Source organism: Chrysochloris asiatica, unplaced genomic scaffold (assembly GCF_000296735.1).
Source record: "Chrysochloris asiatica unplaced genomic scaffold, ChrAsi1.0 scaffold00116, whole genome shotgun sequence".
Classification (NCBI taxonomy): domain Eukaryota; kingdom Metazoa; phylum Chordata; class Mammalia; order Afrosoricida; family Chrysochloridae; genus Chrysochloris; species Chrysochloris asiatica.
The window spans coordinates 5,893,083-5,910,198 of NW_006408634.1; the positions used below are offsets into that span (position 1 = coordinate 5,893,083).

At 49.9% G+C, this 17,116-nt stretch overlaps 1 protein-coding gene across 1 annotated transcript in view; it reads right to left on the reverse strand.

Annotated features, from left to right (window-relative positions):
* The window catches only part of MYBPC2 (myosin binding protein C, fast type), a 28,161-nt gene extending 14,484 nt beyond the window's left edge, over nucleotides 1-13,677 (reverse strand). The window contains exons 1-13 of the mRNA XM_006868383.1: nucleotides 13,659-13,677; nucleotides 11,666-11,767; nucleotides 11,077-11,163; nucleotides 10,581-10,729; nucleotides 9,982-10,099; nucleotides 9,454-9,502; nucleotides 9,225-9,284; nucleotides 6,869-7,062; nucleotides 6,495-6,627; nucleotides 5,480-5,604; nucleotides 5,286-5,391; nucleotides 3,780-3,952; nucleotides 520-685 (exon numbers count right to left, since the gene is read on the reverse strand). Of these exons, the coding sequence (XP_006868445.1) occupies nucleotides 520-685; nucleotides 3,780-3,952; nucleotides 5,286-5,391; nucleotides 5,480-5,604; nucleotides 6,495-6,627; nucleotides 6,869-7,062; nucleotides 9,225-9,284; nucleotides 9,454-9,502; nucleotides 9,982-10,099; nucleotides 10,581-10,729; nucleotides 11,077-11,163; nucleotides 11,666-11,767; nucleotides 13,659-13,677 (1,481 nt within the window). The remainder of the gene's footprint in view (nucleotides 1-519; nucleotides 686-3,779; nucleotides 3,953-5,285; nucleotides 5,392-5,479; nucleotides 5,605-6,494; nucleotides 6,628-6,868; nucleotides 7,063-9,224; nucleotides 9,285-9,453; nucleotides 9,503-9,981; nucleotides 10,100-10,580; nucleotides 10,730-11,076; nucleotides 11,164-11,665; nucleotides 11,768-13,658) is intronic.
* Between the last annotated feature and the right edge of the window lie 3,439 nt (nucleotides 13,678-17,116).

The window sequence follows — 17,116 nt, forward strand, 5'->3', positions numbered from 1 at the left end:
CGACTCTGTATAGGGTTTCCAAGGAGGAGCTGGTGAATTTGAACCACCAACTTTGTGGTTCAAACCGACCTTACAGTCCAGTGCTTATCCTACAGCGCCACACCAGGATCACACACACACACACAAATCCACTGCCGTGGAATTGGTTCTGACTCATGGTGACCCTGTAGGACAGACTAGAGCTATCCCATAGGATTTGCAAGACCACAGATCTTTACAGAAGCACGCTGCCACATCTTTCCCCTCAAAGCGGCTGGTGAGTTTGAATCACTGACCACTGAGATGATAATAGCTGAAAGTTTTAAGTACTATACCAACAGAGCTCCTATATATAAGGGGGCTTCAAAAATTTCATGGAAAAATTCCATTACCTTTGAATTTCATTTTTCCATGAACTTTTCCAAGCCCCCTCATATGTCATTGACACACTCCTACGGTCACTCACTTTGTGGTGTTGTGTTCCAGCAGTTCCAGCAAGTGATGACATGCAGCCCAGCCCTACCTAGCCCAGCTCCTCACCTCCCCGTGTGGGAGATGGTGATCCTCTTGCTGGGTCGAACCTCAATCCCGTTCTTATACCACTTGCCGGTCACCTTCTCATCAGACACTTCGCATTTGAACACAGCCTGATCTGAGGCCTTCACTGTCAGATCTGCGATGTCCTGTAGGACTTCTAGCTGCTTCTCTGGAAAGCGAGGGAAGGGACCAAGGGACCGTCACATCCCCAAATGCTTGTGAGCACTCACTATGTGTCAGGTGCTGCCCTAGGCACTGGGGATATAGCCTTGAAAAAATGGGGAAAACTCCCCTCCCTTCCTCCCTCCTTCTTCCCTTTCACCCCACCTCCTTTTCTTCTTTCCTTCCCTCCTCCCTTTCCCCCTATACAAAGAATAACATACTTGCCTTTTTTAAACCTAACACTGTTTCTAGAAAACCCTTCCATATGGGTAGATTTTCAAACGTTCCTTTTTTTATGGCTACATGTGGATATACAGTCGATTCTCATTCCTCAGGGTAGCTGTGCTCTATAAAGTCACTATGAACGATGAATTCGTGAATACTGAACCATTTCTCCTGACGGAGAATGTCTACTCCACTGCTCATTACGTCACCTTATTGAATGTGCATTTCTGTTTAAAGACGCCTTGTTTATTACATACAGGGCCCTGGTGGTGTAGTAGGTTAAGCATCGGGCTGTTCACTGCAAGGCTGGTGGTTCAAATCCACAAGTCCTCTGTAGGAGGAAGATGAGGCTGTCTGCTCACATAAAGATTACGGTCTTGGAAATCCTGCAGAGTGGTTCTTCTCTGTCCCATAGGGCCACTATGAGTCAGAACCACTGGACAGCGGTGGGTTTTGTTGGTTGGTTTGTTGAATATATTATTGATTCATGAACATTGAACTCATGTTGTTAGGTGCCATTGAGTCGGTACTGACCCATAGTGACCCTATGCACAACAGAACAAAACACTGCCCGATCCTGGGCCAACCTCACAATTGAGTCCATTGATGCTGACACTTGGCCAATCCATCTTCCTGGGGGTCTTCCTCTTTTTCTCTGACCCTCCACCTAACCAAACATGATAGCCTTCTCCAGTGACTGGTTCCTGCTGACAATATGTCCAAAGTATGAAAGATAAAGTCTGGCCATCCTGGCCTCCAAGGAGCACTCTGGCTACACTTCTTCCAAAACAGATCTGTTGGTTCTTTTGGCACCCCATGGCACTTTCAATATTCTCCTCCAACACCATAACTCAAAGGCATCAATTCTTCTATGGTCTTCCTTATTCACTGTCCAGCTTTCGCGTCCATATGAGGTTATTGAAAATACCATGGCTTGGGTCATGTGCATCTTAGTCCTCAAGCTGACAGCTTTGCTCTTCAACACTTTAAAAAGGTCTTGTGCAGCAGATTTGCCTAATGCAATATGCTGCTTCCATGAATGTTGACAGTTGATTTAAGAAGAATGAAGTCTTTGACAACTTCAATCTTTTCTCCATTGATAAGAATGTTGTTTATGGGTTCAGTGGTGAAGATTTTTGTTTTCTTTACATTGAGATGTAATCCATACCGAAGGTTGTGCTCTTTGATCTTCATCAGTAAATATTTTAAGTCCTCTTCACTTTCAGCAAACAAGGTAGTATCATCTGCATATCGCAGGTTGTTAATGAGTCTTCCTCCAATCCTGATGCCACATTAGCAGCACTATATAAGTCATGTCTGAGCAAAGCTGGTCTAACACACATTTATTTCCCTCCACAAGGCACATCACAGCCTTCCTATGCTTTGATTCACAGACAGCACTTTCAGCATTATGCTTGGGGTCATTTTAAACAGTAAAATCACTTACACAAAACACATATATACACACACAAAACATGGCAAGCATGGCACTAAACAGACCATGGAGCAGACATGCGACAGTCTGAGAGGTGAACCACAAAGGCAAGCCAACATCACCTTGTCCCACCTCAGCTGGGAACGTGCACATCGAGCAACTCGGGTTTTCCCACGGTTTTGTGCACGTCTATGAATGACCACACGAGTAACTCGAGTATTGATTGGGAGGGTTACAAATACATTTTAGAGAGTAAGCATGTTCACAAATACAGAATCTGCAGATACTGAGGATCGGCTGTACTGGAGTTTACTTGGCCTGATTTTCTTTGACGTTTTACTTTGACATAAATATAAGTTTGAAAATATATGGTAGAGTCCGTGTACCCTTCCCCTCAATGCAGACAGCTTATAAAACAGAATTGCGATATGAAAAACTGCAAGCATAGCTATTTCCAAACTGGTTAAGGGCTCGGCTAATGAAACTAAAAGTTGGTCATTCAAACCCACCCAGAAGCTCTGCGGAAGAAAGACCTGGCTATCTGTTTCCATAAAGATTATAAGCAATAGCACCTAGAAAATTGGCTTTGGGGCAATAATGTTGGGTCCTGGATGACGCAAATGCACTGGACCACAACCAAAAGGTTGGTAGTTCAAGCCCACCTGAGGGCACCACAGAAGACAGGCCTGATGATCTGTTTCTGAAAGGTCACAACCTTGAAAACCCTGGGAGCACAGTTCTACTCTGCACACTTGGGATCGCCATGAGTAGGAATCGACTCAGTGGAAATTAACAACCACCACCAAAATGTCAGGAGGGACCAGTCGCTGGAGAAGGACATCATGTTTGGTAAGGTGGAGGGTCAGAGAAAAAGAGGAAGACCCCCAGCGAGATGGACTGGCAAAGGGACAGCATGAATGATCTCAAGCATGGCAACAATTGTGAGGTTGGCCCAGGACCGGGCAGTGTTTCGTTCTGTTGTGCATAGGGTCGCTAGAGTTGGTACCGACTCGATGGCTCCTAACAACAACAAAACCAAAATACTGGTAAGCAGACAACAGATCTCACTGAATTTTCACCAACTGGCTTATATTTTTATAAGGATAATTTTGACTCAGGTGTGTATGTGTGAGAGAGAGAGAGATCACAGGGATGGAAATTGGCCATAAGGTGGAAAGGGAGACACAGAAACAGAATACTGAGTCATGTGGTTACTGCTATGGTCCAAGCAAGGGGTGATGGGGCCAGATGGAAGTGGGGACATGGGGAGAAATGGTCAGATTCAAGATGTGCTTTGAAGGTGCAGCCAACAGGAGTTGTTGGGGGTGAATGCAGGGATAGAGAGGGATCAGGGACAGCATCCAAGTTTGGGGTCTGAGCAACTGGGAGCTGCACAAAGCACACACAGCCACGACACCCTCCCCACCTGCAGGCCCCTTACCCTCCACAATGAGGTCAGCCTCACACTGGCCACCATTGGTCATGACCTGAAAGCGTCCCCCATCCTCCTGGGTTACGTCTGAGAAGATGAGTATATGACGCTTCCCGTCCTTCTTGAAGCGGTATCGAGCCTTGTAGGAATCCTCCCGAGTCATCTCCACACCATCTTTCATCCTGAGAGGAGGGGACGAAAAAGAGGGAAGTGAGGCCAGCATAGCTTTGAGTCTGGATGGCAGGAGGTGAGCCCCGGTGGTACAATGGTAAGCATGTGGTTGCTAATAGAGAGTTTATTGGTTTGGACCGAGCAGCCACTCTGCAGGAGAAAAATGTGGCAGTCTGCTTCCGAAAACACGACCGCCTTGGAAACCCTATGGGGCAGTTCTACTCTGTCCTACAGGATTGCTACGAGTCGGAACTGACTCAATGGCAGTTAACAACAATAACAAAAACCTATGATGCACAGTTCTACTCTAATATACATGGGGTTGTCGTGAGTCAGAATAGACTTAATGGCAACTGACTGGTTGGATGAATGGATGGATGGATACATGAATGGATGAATGGATGGATGCATATATGAATGGTTGGATGACTGGATGAATGAATGATGGATAAATGAATATATGAGTGGATAGCTGAATGATGGATGGATATATGAATGAATGGATGGATGGATGGATGGATGGATGGATAGAAGAATGTTGCCGTCGAGTTGGTACTGACTCATAGAGTTCCTGTATAGGTTTTCCATGGAGCAACTGGTAAGTTTGTACTGCCAACCTTGCAGTCCAAACTGACCTTGCAGTCCAGTGCATTATCCATGGATGGATGGATATATGAATGGATGGATGAATGATGAATGGGTGGATATATGGATGGATGGATGGATGGATGGATGGATAAACTAGTCCAAATGGATGAGTAGGTAAATGATGGGTGGATAGATGGATAGATGGATGGATGGATGGATGGATGGATGGATGGATGGATATATGAATAAATGGATGTATGATAAGTGAATAGACAATTAACTAGTTGTCCAAATGGGTGAGTAGATGGATGATGGATGGATGGATGGATAATAAGTGGGTGAATAATTGACTAACTACTTGAATGGATGAATAGATGGATATATGGATGGATCAATGGGTAGATTAATAATTGGATGGATTCTTAAGTGGATACATAAGTAGATACAGGGAGAGATGGACCAAAAGATGGATGAATGATTAAATGAGGAGACTGATAAATGAATGAGAGATATATTATTCAGTTAATCAGTGAAACAGTAGAAATCAGAAAAGGATCCCAAAGAGGAGCCATAGGTCATAGGGATATGTAGATGCCAAAAGTTCTATAAAGAGGTGAAGGGTGAAGGGCAAGGTCACAAAGAAAGGCTGCAGTCTCCTAATAACTACAAAGTAAAGGTCAGAAATCTCTGAGACAAAGCAGATTCAGAGACGCTGTGAGTACTGAGTATGGACAACAGAGATCAAGGGTCATTTACCACATGACTTGAGCACCTTCTTCTGATACCTCCACCATCATTTCCACACGGTCACCCACAAACACCTGCTGGTCCTCAAGGGGTTTGATGATGAGGACTGGAGGTTCTGTGATGTGGGAGGGACAGGAGTTCAGTCATTTCAGAATTCCTCCAGAGTTCCATTCCCCATACTCAGGCCTGGATTCTGGCCTCACCTTTGACAAAGAGCTCAGTGAAACACTTCTCATCTTTGACGACCACCTCGTAAGCTGCATCATCTGCCAACGTGCACTTGTTGATGGTGAGAATTCGCTTCTTACCAACATTCTCAAACACGTACCTGGTGAAAAAAGTCGCACCTCAACCCAGGGCATGGAGCACCAGCCTAATCCTGGGGTGGGTCCTCCCACCACCCTTAAGGTGAGTCACTTCCCATTAGAGCCCAATTATGTAGAAGGGCTAAGTGATTCCATTTGGGTTTCTTCTCAGATAAATTCTAGCTCTTCATTCTTCATTACCTTTGACTATTTTTTAAGTAAGAGATTGCATTTTTCATATATGTTTGTGAGTGCGTTTTCTGGGTTAAAAGTGACTGGCCTTCCTTAAAAAGTTAAACACAGAATTACAATTTAAAAAAAAAAAAGTTGCCATCGAGTCAATTCCAACTCATGGCAAACCCATATTTCAAAGTGGAACTCATATTTTGGAAGTAGATTGTCAGGGCTGTCTTCCGAGGTACCTCTGAATGGATTCAAGCCAACAGCCTTTCGATTAATAGCTAAACACTTAACCATAAGTGCCACCTAATCCTCCTAGAATTACCATGTGACCTAGCAATTCTACTCCTAGGCATTTATACCCAAAATAATGGAAAACAAGGACTCAAACAGATACTTGTATACCAATGTTGTTCACAACAGCCAAAAGGTGGACACAACCCAAGTATCCATCAACAGATAACTGGATAAACAAAATGTGGTCCATCCATTCAATGGAATATTATTCAGTCATAAAGATAAATGAAGTCCTGATACATACCACAACATGAATGAACCTTGACAACATTACAAGTTAGGGTATAGAGACAAAAGTAAATTAGTGGTTACCAGGGGATAGGGAACGAAGGGAATGGAGAGTTACTGTTTTAAAAAGAAAAGAGAGGTCAGCCAATTTCTGGGCGCTCTCTCTGAGTCTAAGATCTCCCCCACCCAGGGACTGCTCCATACGTACTTGCTACTTGGTTTGATCTCTTGACCATTTTTGAACCACTTGAGAGGAAGGTCTGGGTCGCTGATCTCTACCACCAACTTGATCTTGTTGCCCCTGTCCACTTGGTAGGCTGGATCCAGCTTCTTTGTGAAGGCTAAAGATTGGGGGATGCAGAGGAAATGGAGGTGACATGTTCTCACTGTCTTCTCATACCCAGAGGTGCCAAATCTCCCTCTCCAGACCATGGGCTCTCCAAGATCAAGGTCAGAAAGCCTCCTCTGAACTCTGCGGTTCCTCCATTACCCCTTAGACTGGACCTCCAAAAGACAGGTCCAGGATACAGACATCAGATACCCATAATGCAGGGTCCCTCTCCCCCTGAGACCCAGGCTGACCTGCGCTCTTCTTGATCTCAACCTTGGCCTTCTTGAGCCGCTTCAGCATGCCCCGGAGGTCAGTGATGCCATACTGGAAGGCGATCTTCTCATACTCACTCTTCTTTGCCCCTTTTAGGAGCTCCCAGATCTCAGGTGGAATACCTAGGTCATCATCATCTTTCTTTTTTTTCTTCTCTTCCTCAACCACCTCCCTGAGAAGTGGAGAAAACAGGCCAGGGCCACCAGGCATAGGAGCTGTGGGGTCCTCCTCTGTCTTTTCCACTTGTCCAAATCATTTTCTCTCTCTGGACTTGTTATTCCTGATTCTGTTCCTTTTGGACCATTATCCCTGACTCCTCCTTAGCCTCCTGGCTTCTAGTACTTTCTCCAAATGGCCCCGGAGGCAGTTTATGACACCCACATCAGATAGCCTTCTGTGTTCAAAACTTGTGCATAGCTCCCCATTGTCCTCAGGAAGAAGCTCCACCTTCTCAGCCTGGCATTCACAGCGCCATCTTGCCTTCTAGACTCTTCTACTGTTATCACTTCCACAACCATCCAAACCAAATGACATGTTTTGTTTTTTCCTGAACATGCTGGGATCTTTCTTTCCTGACTCCAAATCTTTCCATAAAATGTTACCCTGCCTAGATGACCCTTCCCACCCTCTCTTCCTGATGGGCTCCTATTCATCCTACAAGACTCATTGCCCAAGTTCCCATATGATTCCCAGAAAGTAAGTTTCTCTCATCCTGCCTCTCACAAATCCCTGTAGAACCCTCTCTATAACCACACATGGGATAGTCACACTTCACTCTGTCCCCTGATTTCAGCACTGCAGTTGGCTGACAGGAGCCTCGAGAAAATGCCTGATGAGTAATAGAGTGAAGGAATCAATGAATGGATCATTGGAAGGAAGGAAGGAAGGGAAGGGAACACAAAAGGAGGATGGGTGAGTGTGTGAATCTGGGGTCATATGAGTATTTGGATTGAAGTACAGAGCAATGAGTGGATGGACTGATAAACGGATGGGAAGGGAAGAGACAAGGGAGGAGATGGCTGGATAGGTCAATGGAGGCTAGATGGATCACCAAGTGGATGAATGAGTGGGGGTGGTTGGGTGAATAGGTGGATTGATGTGTTGGGAGATGGTTAAGTGGGTATGTTGATGGAAATTGTTGGGTAGGTGGTTGCATTGAAGGAAACAGATTAATTAGTAAGTAAATTTGTCAGGGATTTGGTTATGGGGACATATGTTGTTGTTGGTAAGTGCCCTCAAGTCGGCTCCGACTCATAGCAACCCCGTAAAGGGTTTCCAAGGAGCAGCTAGTGAGCTTGAACTGTCAACCTTGCTGTTCAAACTGACCTTGCAGTCCAGTGCATTCACCCACAGTGCCACACAGATAGGTTACCAGCAGATAATGAATTATGAATGAGTGAAAAAGGATTACAATGAACCATATGAAATTGCCAATACTCAACCATTTTTGACCCACAGAACAGCAATCTCCTACAGCTCAAACTAACAGAGCTGTCTGGGTGGATGGACGTGTTGATGGAGACGTAAACGGGTGAGAGAGAAATGCATGGCTAGATGGGTATGTGGCATGTTGGGTTCAATTGGGAGCAGTTGGAGAGACATACGGGATGATGGATATATGGCGGACAGATGGTGAGAAAATTGATAGATGGGTGACTAGATGGGAAGGTGGATGGGCAAATGAATGGGTGACTGGCTATATGGGAAGATGGGTGGATGGATAGATGGGAAGATGAATAGGTATGCGAGTAGATGGATGGATGGATGGATGGATGGATGGATGGATGGTGGTTAAACAGTGGAGGAACTAATGGATGGATAGTGGGTAAATGGCTAGATGGGTGAAGACGTGAGTGGAAAGGAGAGTGAATATGAGAATAGGTTAAAGGGTGGGTGGGGTGGTGGGCGGTGGTGTGTCATCAAGGCAATTCCAGCTCATAGTGACCCTGTATCGGGTTTCTGAGGATGTCAGTCTTGATGGGAGCAGAAATCCTCATCTTTCTCCTACAGAGCCTCTGGTGAATTTCATAAACTCAACTTGTAACACGCTCCCCTCCCCGGGCTCTCAAAGAGTGGGCAGCTAGGTGAATTGCTGGGCAGTTGACTGGATGGGGGTGTGGACAAACAGGTGGACAGCTGAATAGACAGGGGAGATGGATGGGTCGGTGAGTTGAATATTGAGGGGCTCAAAGGGGTGGATGGATGGAAGAGGGCTTGCATGATGGGCATTGAGTCTCGGAATGGCATATGGGAAGCAACTGAAGCCTCACCCACCATCGTCCTCCTCCATGAGCCCCCATTCCCCGCCCCCCAGGCCAAGTGGGATTGACTCACCTTTTCTTCAACAGGCCACTGAAATCCAGTTCACCTGCATCTTCTGACTTCCCCTCACCCCTATGGTCATCGAGATGGGTATGAGCCCCATGGAGGTTCTGCCCCACAAACTCATCCTAGGGTCCCCATTCCTTCCTTCTCTCCACATCCCCTCCTCCCAAGGGATATCTTTCCATGGTTGTTGGCATCAGGAGGCAAGACCCCTTTCCCAGGGTCCAGAGTTACTTACGAACGCTTGAAGTTTTCTAGACTCTCCCCAGAGGCATCCTGACGAGGTGCTGGAGGGAGGCAATGGCAGCAGGAGAGTGAGCTGAGCTGAAGGCAAAGTCTGCTGCCAAAGCAGAGTGCACCCCCCAGGCCTGTGCAACCTCACTAGAAGCCCCCACTTTAGTCCTTAAAGATGGACACCCATGCTCCCCAAATTATGCCTGATGCATCCTCAAACCTGTACACCAAGACCCAGGAATCCACCTAACTCACCACCTAAACCTTCACATGCACACACTGAGAAACCCTGAGCACCTTCACCCTCAAATCTACACTTCCTGGGTCCTAAGCCTGTATGGGCATCCTTACAGGCTAAGTGTGTAACCTGTCCCAATTTTGCATTCCCTGACAAGGTCCACCTATCCATACTTCTACCCAAAGCCTGCACTTCCCCTCACCCCATTCCTGAATATTCTGGCTGTACCTGGCTAGTATATCCATCCCCCACCTCAGACCCATAGCCTTTCACCCCCAGCCCCTGCCAGCGCACCCTCCACATCGATGTTGAAGCCACAGCTGTCGCAGACGTCCTTGGCTTTGACCTCGAGCCGATAATCCCCACGGTCCCCCAGAACCACCTTCCCAATGTGCAGCTCCACGGTGTATACCTGGGGGTCAGGGCCAGGGGTGTAGGTGCACATGATCATCTTCCAAAGCCACCATCATCCCCAGAGCCCACCTCACAACTGTCTCAGGCCCACTTCACATCAGGGCTCACAGACCCAGAGTGAGGAAGCCTTTGCCCCCAGGGATAAACTCAGTCTCTACAGAGGTCCTGCCTCAACCTTACTCACTACCCTCCTCGAGCTTCCAATTTCTCGCTCTCTTGTCCAAGCCTGAACAATCTTGACCCCTAGGGTGTGTCATGTCCCTAGTTCCCCCAAGACCTTCCTGGAATGCACAGAGCCACCAAGTGCACAGTACCTTCACCCAACTAGTCTCCCCGCACAATCGCTCCTAAACAGCCAGAACACTAGAGTTCCTATTCTCCATTTACAGAGCTCTGGGCCTTCTGGGAAGTGGGTCGCCGCATAGGACCTCCCACCCCAGCCCACACAGCGTCAAGTCTCGGTCCCCATGGGTCCTCACATTGCTGGCAGAGTCGTGGGACTCCTTGAAGGAGAACCGGGCGCCACTCTTGATGCCCAGCTCTAGCCACTTCCCCTTGAACCACTTGATGGTCGGTTTGCCCGGGAACTCCTTCCCATTCACTTTGGCCACAATCACCGTGTCCTTTCCTGCGTGGGGGGTGAGGGTAAGGGTGGGTCAAGCCAGAGATCATAAGACCCTCCAGAACAGGCTGAGGACAGCAGGCCCCCAGCCTCCTCCTCCCTCAGACCCAGGGGTCCTAACCCCAAGACTCTCCTCCTTCCTCAGACCCAGGAGTCCATACTCCCAGCCCCCTCCTCCCTCAGACCAGGGGTCCGGGCCACCAGATCCCTCCTCCCGCAGACCTAGGAATCTGGGCCCCCAGTCCCCTCCTTGCCCAGACCCAGAGGTCCTGATTTCCTATCCCCTTCCTCCCTCGGACCCCGGATTTCCTCCTGCCTCAGACTCAGGGGTCCAGACCCCTAGTCCTTCTCACCAGTCTCCACTGACACGGAGTTCGGCTTCTTCAGGAACACCCCAGTGGGCTCCTCAGCAGTGGGGGACATGTCATCAGCTGGGGTTTCTGCTCAGGAGACAGGACTCGGGGTCAGAGATGAGCTGGGCAGGAGCCTCAGCAGGCCAAATGGGGAGGGGTTTAGAATTAGTGAGGAGCCTCTGCTCAGATGCCAAAGATGGGGGGGGAGGGGGGCCGCAGGGAGAAGTGACTTGTCCTGACCTGGGAAACAGCAGGTATCAGGTGGCTGTGACCTCGACCAGCCTCCCCGCTCCCTTTGGACCTCAGTTTCCCATCTGTAAACTGGAGGATGGTGGGCCTGGATGGCCCAAAATGGGCCTTCAGGGTAGGAGATCTCAGCCTCCATTTCCAGCCTGAGACAGCATTAGGTCAGCCAGTCTGTTGGTGAGGCTGAGAGACTGGGCACTGTCCCAGGGTACTGGGAAGCCATGGGAGGGCTGGGGGCAGGGAGGAAGTCTGGAGGGACTAGAGTGGAGCAGGGAGACTGGAAGATGGAAGAAGGCTGATGAGATGCCAAGTTCGGCTGAACAAAAGGGAATACCGGTCTCGCCTTTGGGGGGTTCTGTTGGAGCCTCCTTAGGGGAAGTTTCTTTGGGGGATTCCTTGGGAGCTTGTTTGGGGACATCTTTGCCCTTGGGGGCCTTCTTGGCCACTGTGAGATAGAAAAAAATAAAACAACAAAAAAAATGATATTCACAATGGACTACATTTCTCCTCCCTCATATTTCAGGACCCAGGGGTCAGGAGTCCAGGTTCCCAGCCCCTCCTCCCTCAGACCCAGGAGTCCAGGCCCCTAATTCTCCCTTCCCTCAGACCCAGGCGTCCGGACCCCCACTGGAGGTGTAAATGTATCTCTAATCCTGAGTGTCTATGGGATCAGGTTTCCACTTACCCCAACCAGGCCCTGCCCCATCCACACAGGCCACCAGGCCCTGACCTTTTGGGATCTGGGGGTATAATTAGCTCTTTCCCTGGGCTAGAAACTGGACACCCCATGCTGACAACAGCAGCCTTTACCTGCCCTGATAGGACTGGACCCTTCCAACCATGGCCTGGTTGGTCTGAGGCCAGTGAAATGGATACTCTGAGAGGAGAGGGTCTCTAGGGGCTATATCTCCTGTGTTCACCTCCTAGAGCAAGGGTGGGGAACAGCTGGCCCAAGGGCCAGAGAAAGCCCACAAAACCACTGGGTCTGGCCTTGCCAAGGCAACCGCAGTTCCAGCCATCACATTGTTGTTGTTAAGTGCCGTCGAGTCGGCTCCGACCCATAGCGACCCTGTATAGGGTTTCTGAGGAGCAGCTGGTGAGCTTGAACCACTGACCTTGCAGTTCAAACAGCTTAGCAGTCTGGCACATTAACCCACAGCACCACACCAGGACTCCATCCCATTAGTGTTGAGTTAATTAAATGATTAACCAAATACAGTAGGCTAATTTTTAAGTTGATAATTTTGTACAGCCTGTGAATGATGTTATAATTTTTGCAGAAAAAGGTTGCCCACCTCTGTCCTAGAGAAAGACCCTCATCCCCATAGAAAGAAATGCCTCCCAGTCCCATTCAAATAGGGTCCCAAAACTCCATTTAAAGAAAGGATCCCCAGCCCCTCTATGGAAAAACCCACTCTTGAGTTGGAATCTTGAGTAGATTTCAACTCACAGAGACCCTATAGGACAGAGTAGAGCTGGTCCCTACTATTTCTAAGACTTTAAATCTTTGTGACAGTATACAGCCTCACCTTTCTCCCGAGGATAAGCTAGTGAGTTTGAACTGCCGACCTTGTAGTTAGCAGCCCAATGTTTAACCCGTGTGCCACCAGGGTTCGCCTACATGGGGTTACTGTTGTTGTGAAGTGTCATTGAGTCAGTTCCGACTCATTGCGACCCTGTATAGGGTTTCCGAGGAGCAGCTGGTGGGCTTGAACTGCCAACTTATGGTTCGCAGTTCAATGCTGATCCTACAGCCCCACACTAGAAATTCCTTATATGGAAAAGGTCCCCTAATTCCTACATAGATAAGACCTCAATCCCCATAAAGGGGTCCCCCATCTTTATACAGACAAAAGGACACCTCACCATGCAGAGAGGAACCCCACCCTTCACACACTCAAAGATCTCAGCCCTCTACAGAGAAAAGACTTCCATCTTTCGGCAGTGACATGGTCCCATCCTTGCCCAGAGGGCCCCAATCCCAAATGTAGGACCTCAAATGACATACAAAAAAACCCCCTCCCTGATCTACATACACAGGTTCCCCAACTCCAATGAGAAGAAATCCCATCACAGAGAATCTCCATCTGCCTCAGAGATGGCCCTGGAGCCCCCTCCAGAGAAGGGGTCCTCTCCCCATGCAGGGAAGGAAATCTCCTCCTCTACACAATCTAAAAAAAGACAGAAGCTCCCCTATCTTCACATACAGGAAAGGGAACCCCTCCACACACAGCGGTGGCACCCCATTCCCCAAACCCCACACAGAGAAGGACCAAAATCCCTATTCAGAAAACAGAACCCCCATCCCTACATAGGGAAAGGGTTCTGGCAGCCACCTGGCTTTGTCTCAGGCATGTCTGCGGTGGAACTCCTCCTCCGAATCCTCTGAAGGCAGCTGCTCCCCGTTGGGCCCTGGGGAGGACGCATGGGTCCCCAGGGGGAGCCCTTTAAGGAGTCCCTAGACTCCCAGGAGGCCGCGGGAGGCAGTGGTTTCAGCCCTCCCCGTCCCCCCACCCATTCCACCCGCGTGTTCTAAAGGGTGACAAATAACAGATGGACCTAAAGGGGTGCCAAGTTCCCCCGGAGGAAGCGCTGGGGGATCGGACACCTGGGTCTGAGGGAGGGGGCTGGGGACGGGGTCTCCTGAGTCAGAGGGAGGAGGGGCCAGGGTCACAGAATCCTGGGTGTGAGGGTCCACACTCCCCTGGGTCTGAGAGGGAAAAGGATGGGGGCCCGGGATGCAGAGTCTGCGGGAGGAGTGAAGGAAGGCGCTGGGGTCTCCAACGGGTCAGGGCTGGGAACCAGGCCGGGCCTTGGGGTGGGGTGGGGCGGAGGAAGGCCGGTTTGGAAAGCCATTCTTAGCATCTGCAAGTCAGGAGTTTTCGGGAAACCGGAGCCGGGAGGGAGGGTCCGGTTTCCCAGCGTAGGCAGGGCGGCCGGCCGGGGAAGGGGAGCCCGTGCCCGCAGGGACAGCGCTGGGGAACGTGAACTCCGATCCTGCCTCCGTGCTTGGGCAGACCCGGGGCCCCGCCACCTGAGACGCCAGCCCGGCCTCCGCGCCTCCTGGGACCGCGCCCGGCCCCCTCCCCGGACTCTTCCCGGAGGGGGCGCGGCGGGCACCGGACGCCGGGGGACCAGGCGAGTGTCCCCAGGGGAGCGGGGGCCGGGGAGCCGGGAAGGCCCTGGAGGGCTGCCCGGACGCTGGCGTCCTTCCCGGCAAGAGGACCTGTGGCTTTCTGAATGGGGGTGATGGCTGGACGCCAGGCGGGCGGGGGAGCGGGGCTGCGGATATAAGGGGCGGGGCTTGGGGAGACTAGGTGTTCTGGGGAGAAGGGCCAGGTGAGTTGAGAAGGATGTGAGGGAAAGGAAGGGTCTGAAGTCATGGGGTTAAATATTTGGGGACGGGACGGGGAATAACATTGGGTGAGAGGCACAAGTGTGTCGGAAGACCAGCCCCTCCTCCCACTCTTTCCAAAACCCCCTTTGAACCAAACGCACCCAGCCAATCCGGCGGCCGCCGTCATGTGACGTACAGGTTGCCAGGCAGACTGTCATGCCGCTCCGGATAGGCCAGCAAAGTCCTGGCTCTTGTTAGAAGCGATGGAGCTGCCACCTGGAGCCCCCTCGCCCCTCCTTGCCAACCCAAGGGCTCAATCCAAAGAGAGACATAAACCCAGCAAGGGAGACAGAGATTCAGTTGGGGGAGGACAGAGACCCAGAGAGAGGGAAGACAAAGACCCAGAGAAAGAGGGAGACAGGCTCAGAGAGAGGGGGGGCATAGACCCAGAGGGGAGGTGGGAGAGAGAGCCAGAAACGTTAACAGGATGCCCCATGCCCTCATCTCCAGCCCTTTGCCCCAGCTTTCCAGGCGTAATCTGTCTGGCTCCCTTGTCTCTCTGATTTCTTAATCTTCTCTGGCTTCAAGTGTCTTGAGAACCAGCAACTGTGGAAAAGGGGCCAAGATTGCAGCTCCCAGCCCTGACACAGGGTCCCAGCAGGTCTAGCTAACCTTGGTTTGTTTCATTTAATTTTATTTCACATTTGGATGGTGATGTTTTGTGTTTTGTTTTGCAATATGTACATCATTTATAAGACAAATTTTTGCAGAGATCGTCCACCCCTCCCAGATGTCCCTCACCCCCGAGGGCTGCTTCTCTCTGGAGGGCAGGTCCCAACCTGGGTTCTGTCACTCGCCACTTCGTGCACCTGCCATGGACCCCTCCTTGTCTGGGTCCTCATATTCCCTCCTGAACTTCTTCTTGGTCACTGATGGGGTATCAAAAGCTTAAGGAGTACTCGTGACACCATAGGTAAAGCATTGATTTGCTAACCAAAAGGTTTGATGGCTCCAACCCACTACGCACTCCACAGGAGAAAGGTAAGGTTTACAGCCTTGGAAACCCTATGGGGTAGTTCTATGGTGCCCTACAGGGTCATTATGAATTGAAATAGACTGGAAGGCAGTGGGTTATCAAACACTTAATTGGGCTGCAATAGATCTTGCTCCTCTTCTCCCCATTGGGTCAAACTGAGGTCCCAGACACAAGTGAAGGAGCCCAGGAGGGCACTGGGCAAGACTTAGGAATTACAGAAACCTCTTTCCCTAGTGTAGGGTCCACACACTGTAGCACCTGGGGTGTGGGGAAACCAATGTGACACAGGAACCCCAGAGGGGCCCCAGCTGGGGCATGAGATCCCCAAGAGGCTTCTGGGGTTCCCCAGGCAGGAAGCAGAAGCAGCAAGTCATTTGACTGGACTCCCATCCCCACCCCCGAGACTCAAGGACTTTTCGCCTACAGCTTCTAACCACCACCCCTGCCGCCCTGTGGTTCCAACCAGAGTTCCCACGGTTCATCTAGACTTGATTTCCAATTGAGTGTACACCAAGGGCCCAACAGGCAACTGAGTGACACATACGGTGGCAGAGAGCCTTGGGTGGTGGGGACCGAATGCAGAGCACATATCCATCAAAAAGGGCACAGACTGGTTCCACACAGCCAAACTGGGCAGGCCATCGCTGGATCAACCACAGTTTGAAGTGAAGCCAGAAATCGGTAGTCTATAAATTCACCATTTTAGAATGTTGGCTAATTTGGATTGTCTCCCACTGCAAAACACACAGTATTAACCAAAAGAGACCGCCACCAGGGGTCTGGTTTGCCCTGGGACATCTTCCAGCTTGGTACATCAGGTAGAAATTAAATGGGGGCCGGGGGGACAAGATCACCCAGAAATCAGGTGAGCGGCTACCAATGTGCTTGCTGGTAAGGAGGGCATCCCAAAGAGGTCGAGTCCCCACAAGAACTCAGAGTAGCCAGTGAGGTCCCCAGATGGACATATCTGATGGGGATCTCATGGAGGATGTGTTCAAATGTTGACTATAGGACCACAAATACGATGAAGTTCACTGAGGTCCCCTCAGATCCAACAAGGGTGATTTCAGATTAGATGATCCCAAAGGGACCTTCAATGTGATTGGAGAGTTCCAGACACGATGAAATGATCACAGGGTGGTTCCAGGACATGGAAAAGTTGACAAGGGGACTTGGGGGGAGGGCACATATGACAAGTGGTTTTAGATGGGTTGAGTCATGATAAGGGATTCCCAGACATAACTGAAAAATATCAGATCTGATGAGAGGGATCCAGACATGACAAGGACATCCCAGAAAAGAGGAGGGGTTTGCACAGGGCTTAGGGTTGGTAGCTACAGGTCAGATGGGTGTGTAGTGGGGAGATCCTCCTCAGATGTGATTGCGGGGTTGCACACACACACAAGATCTCAGAGGGGTCT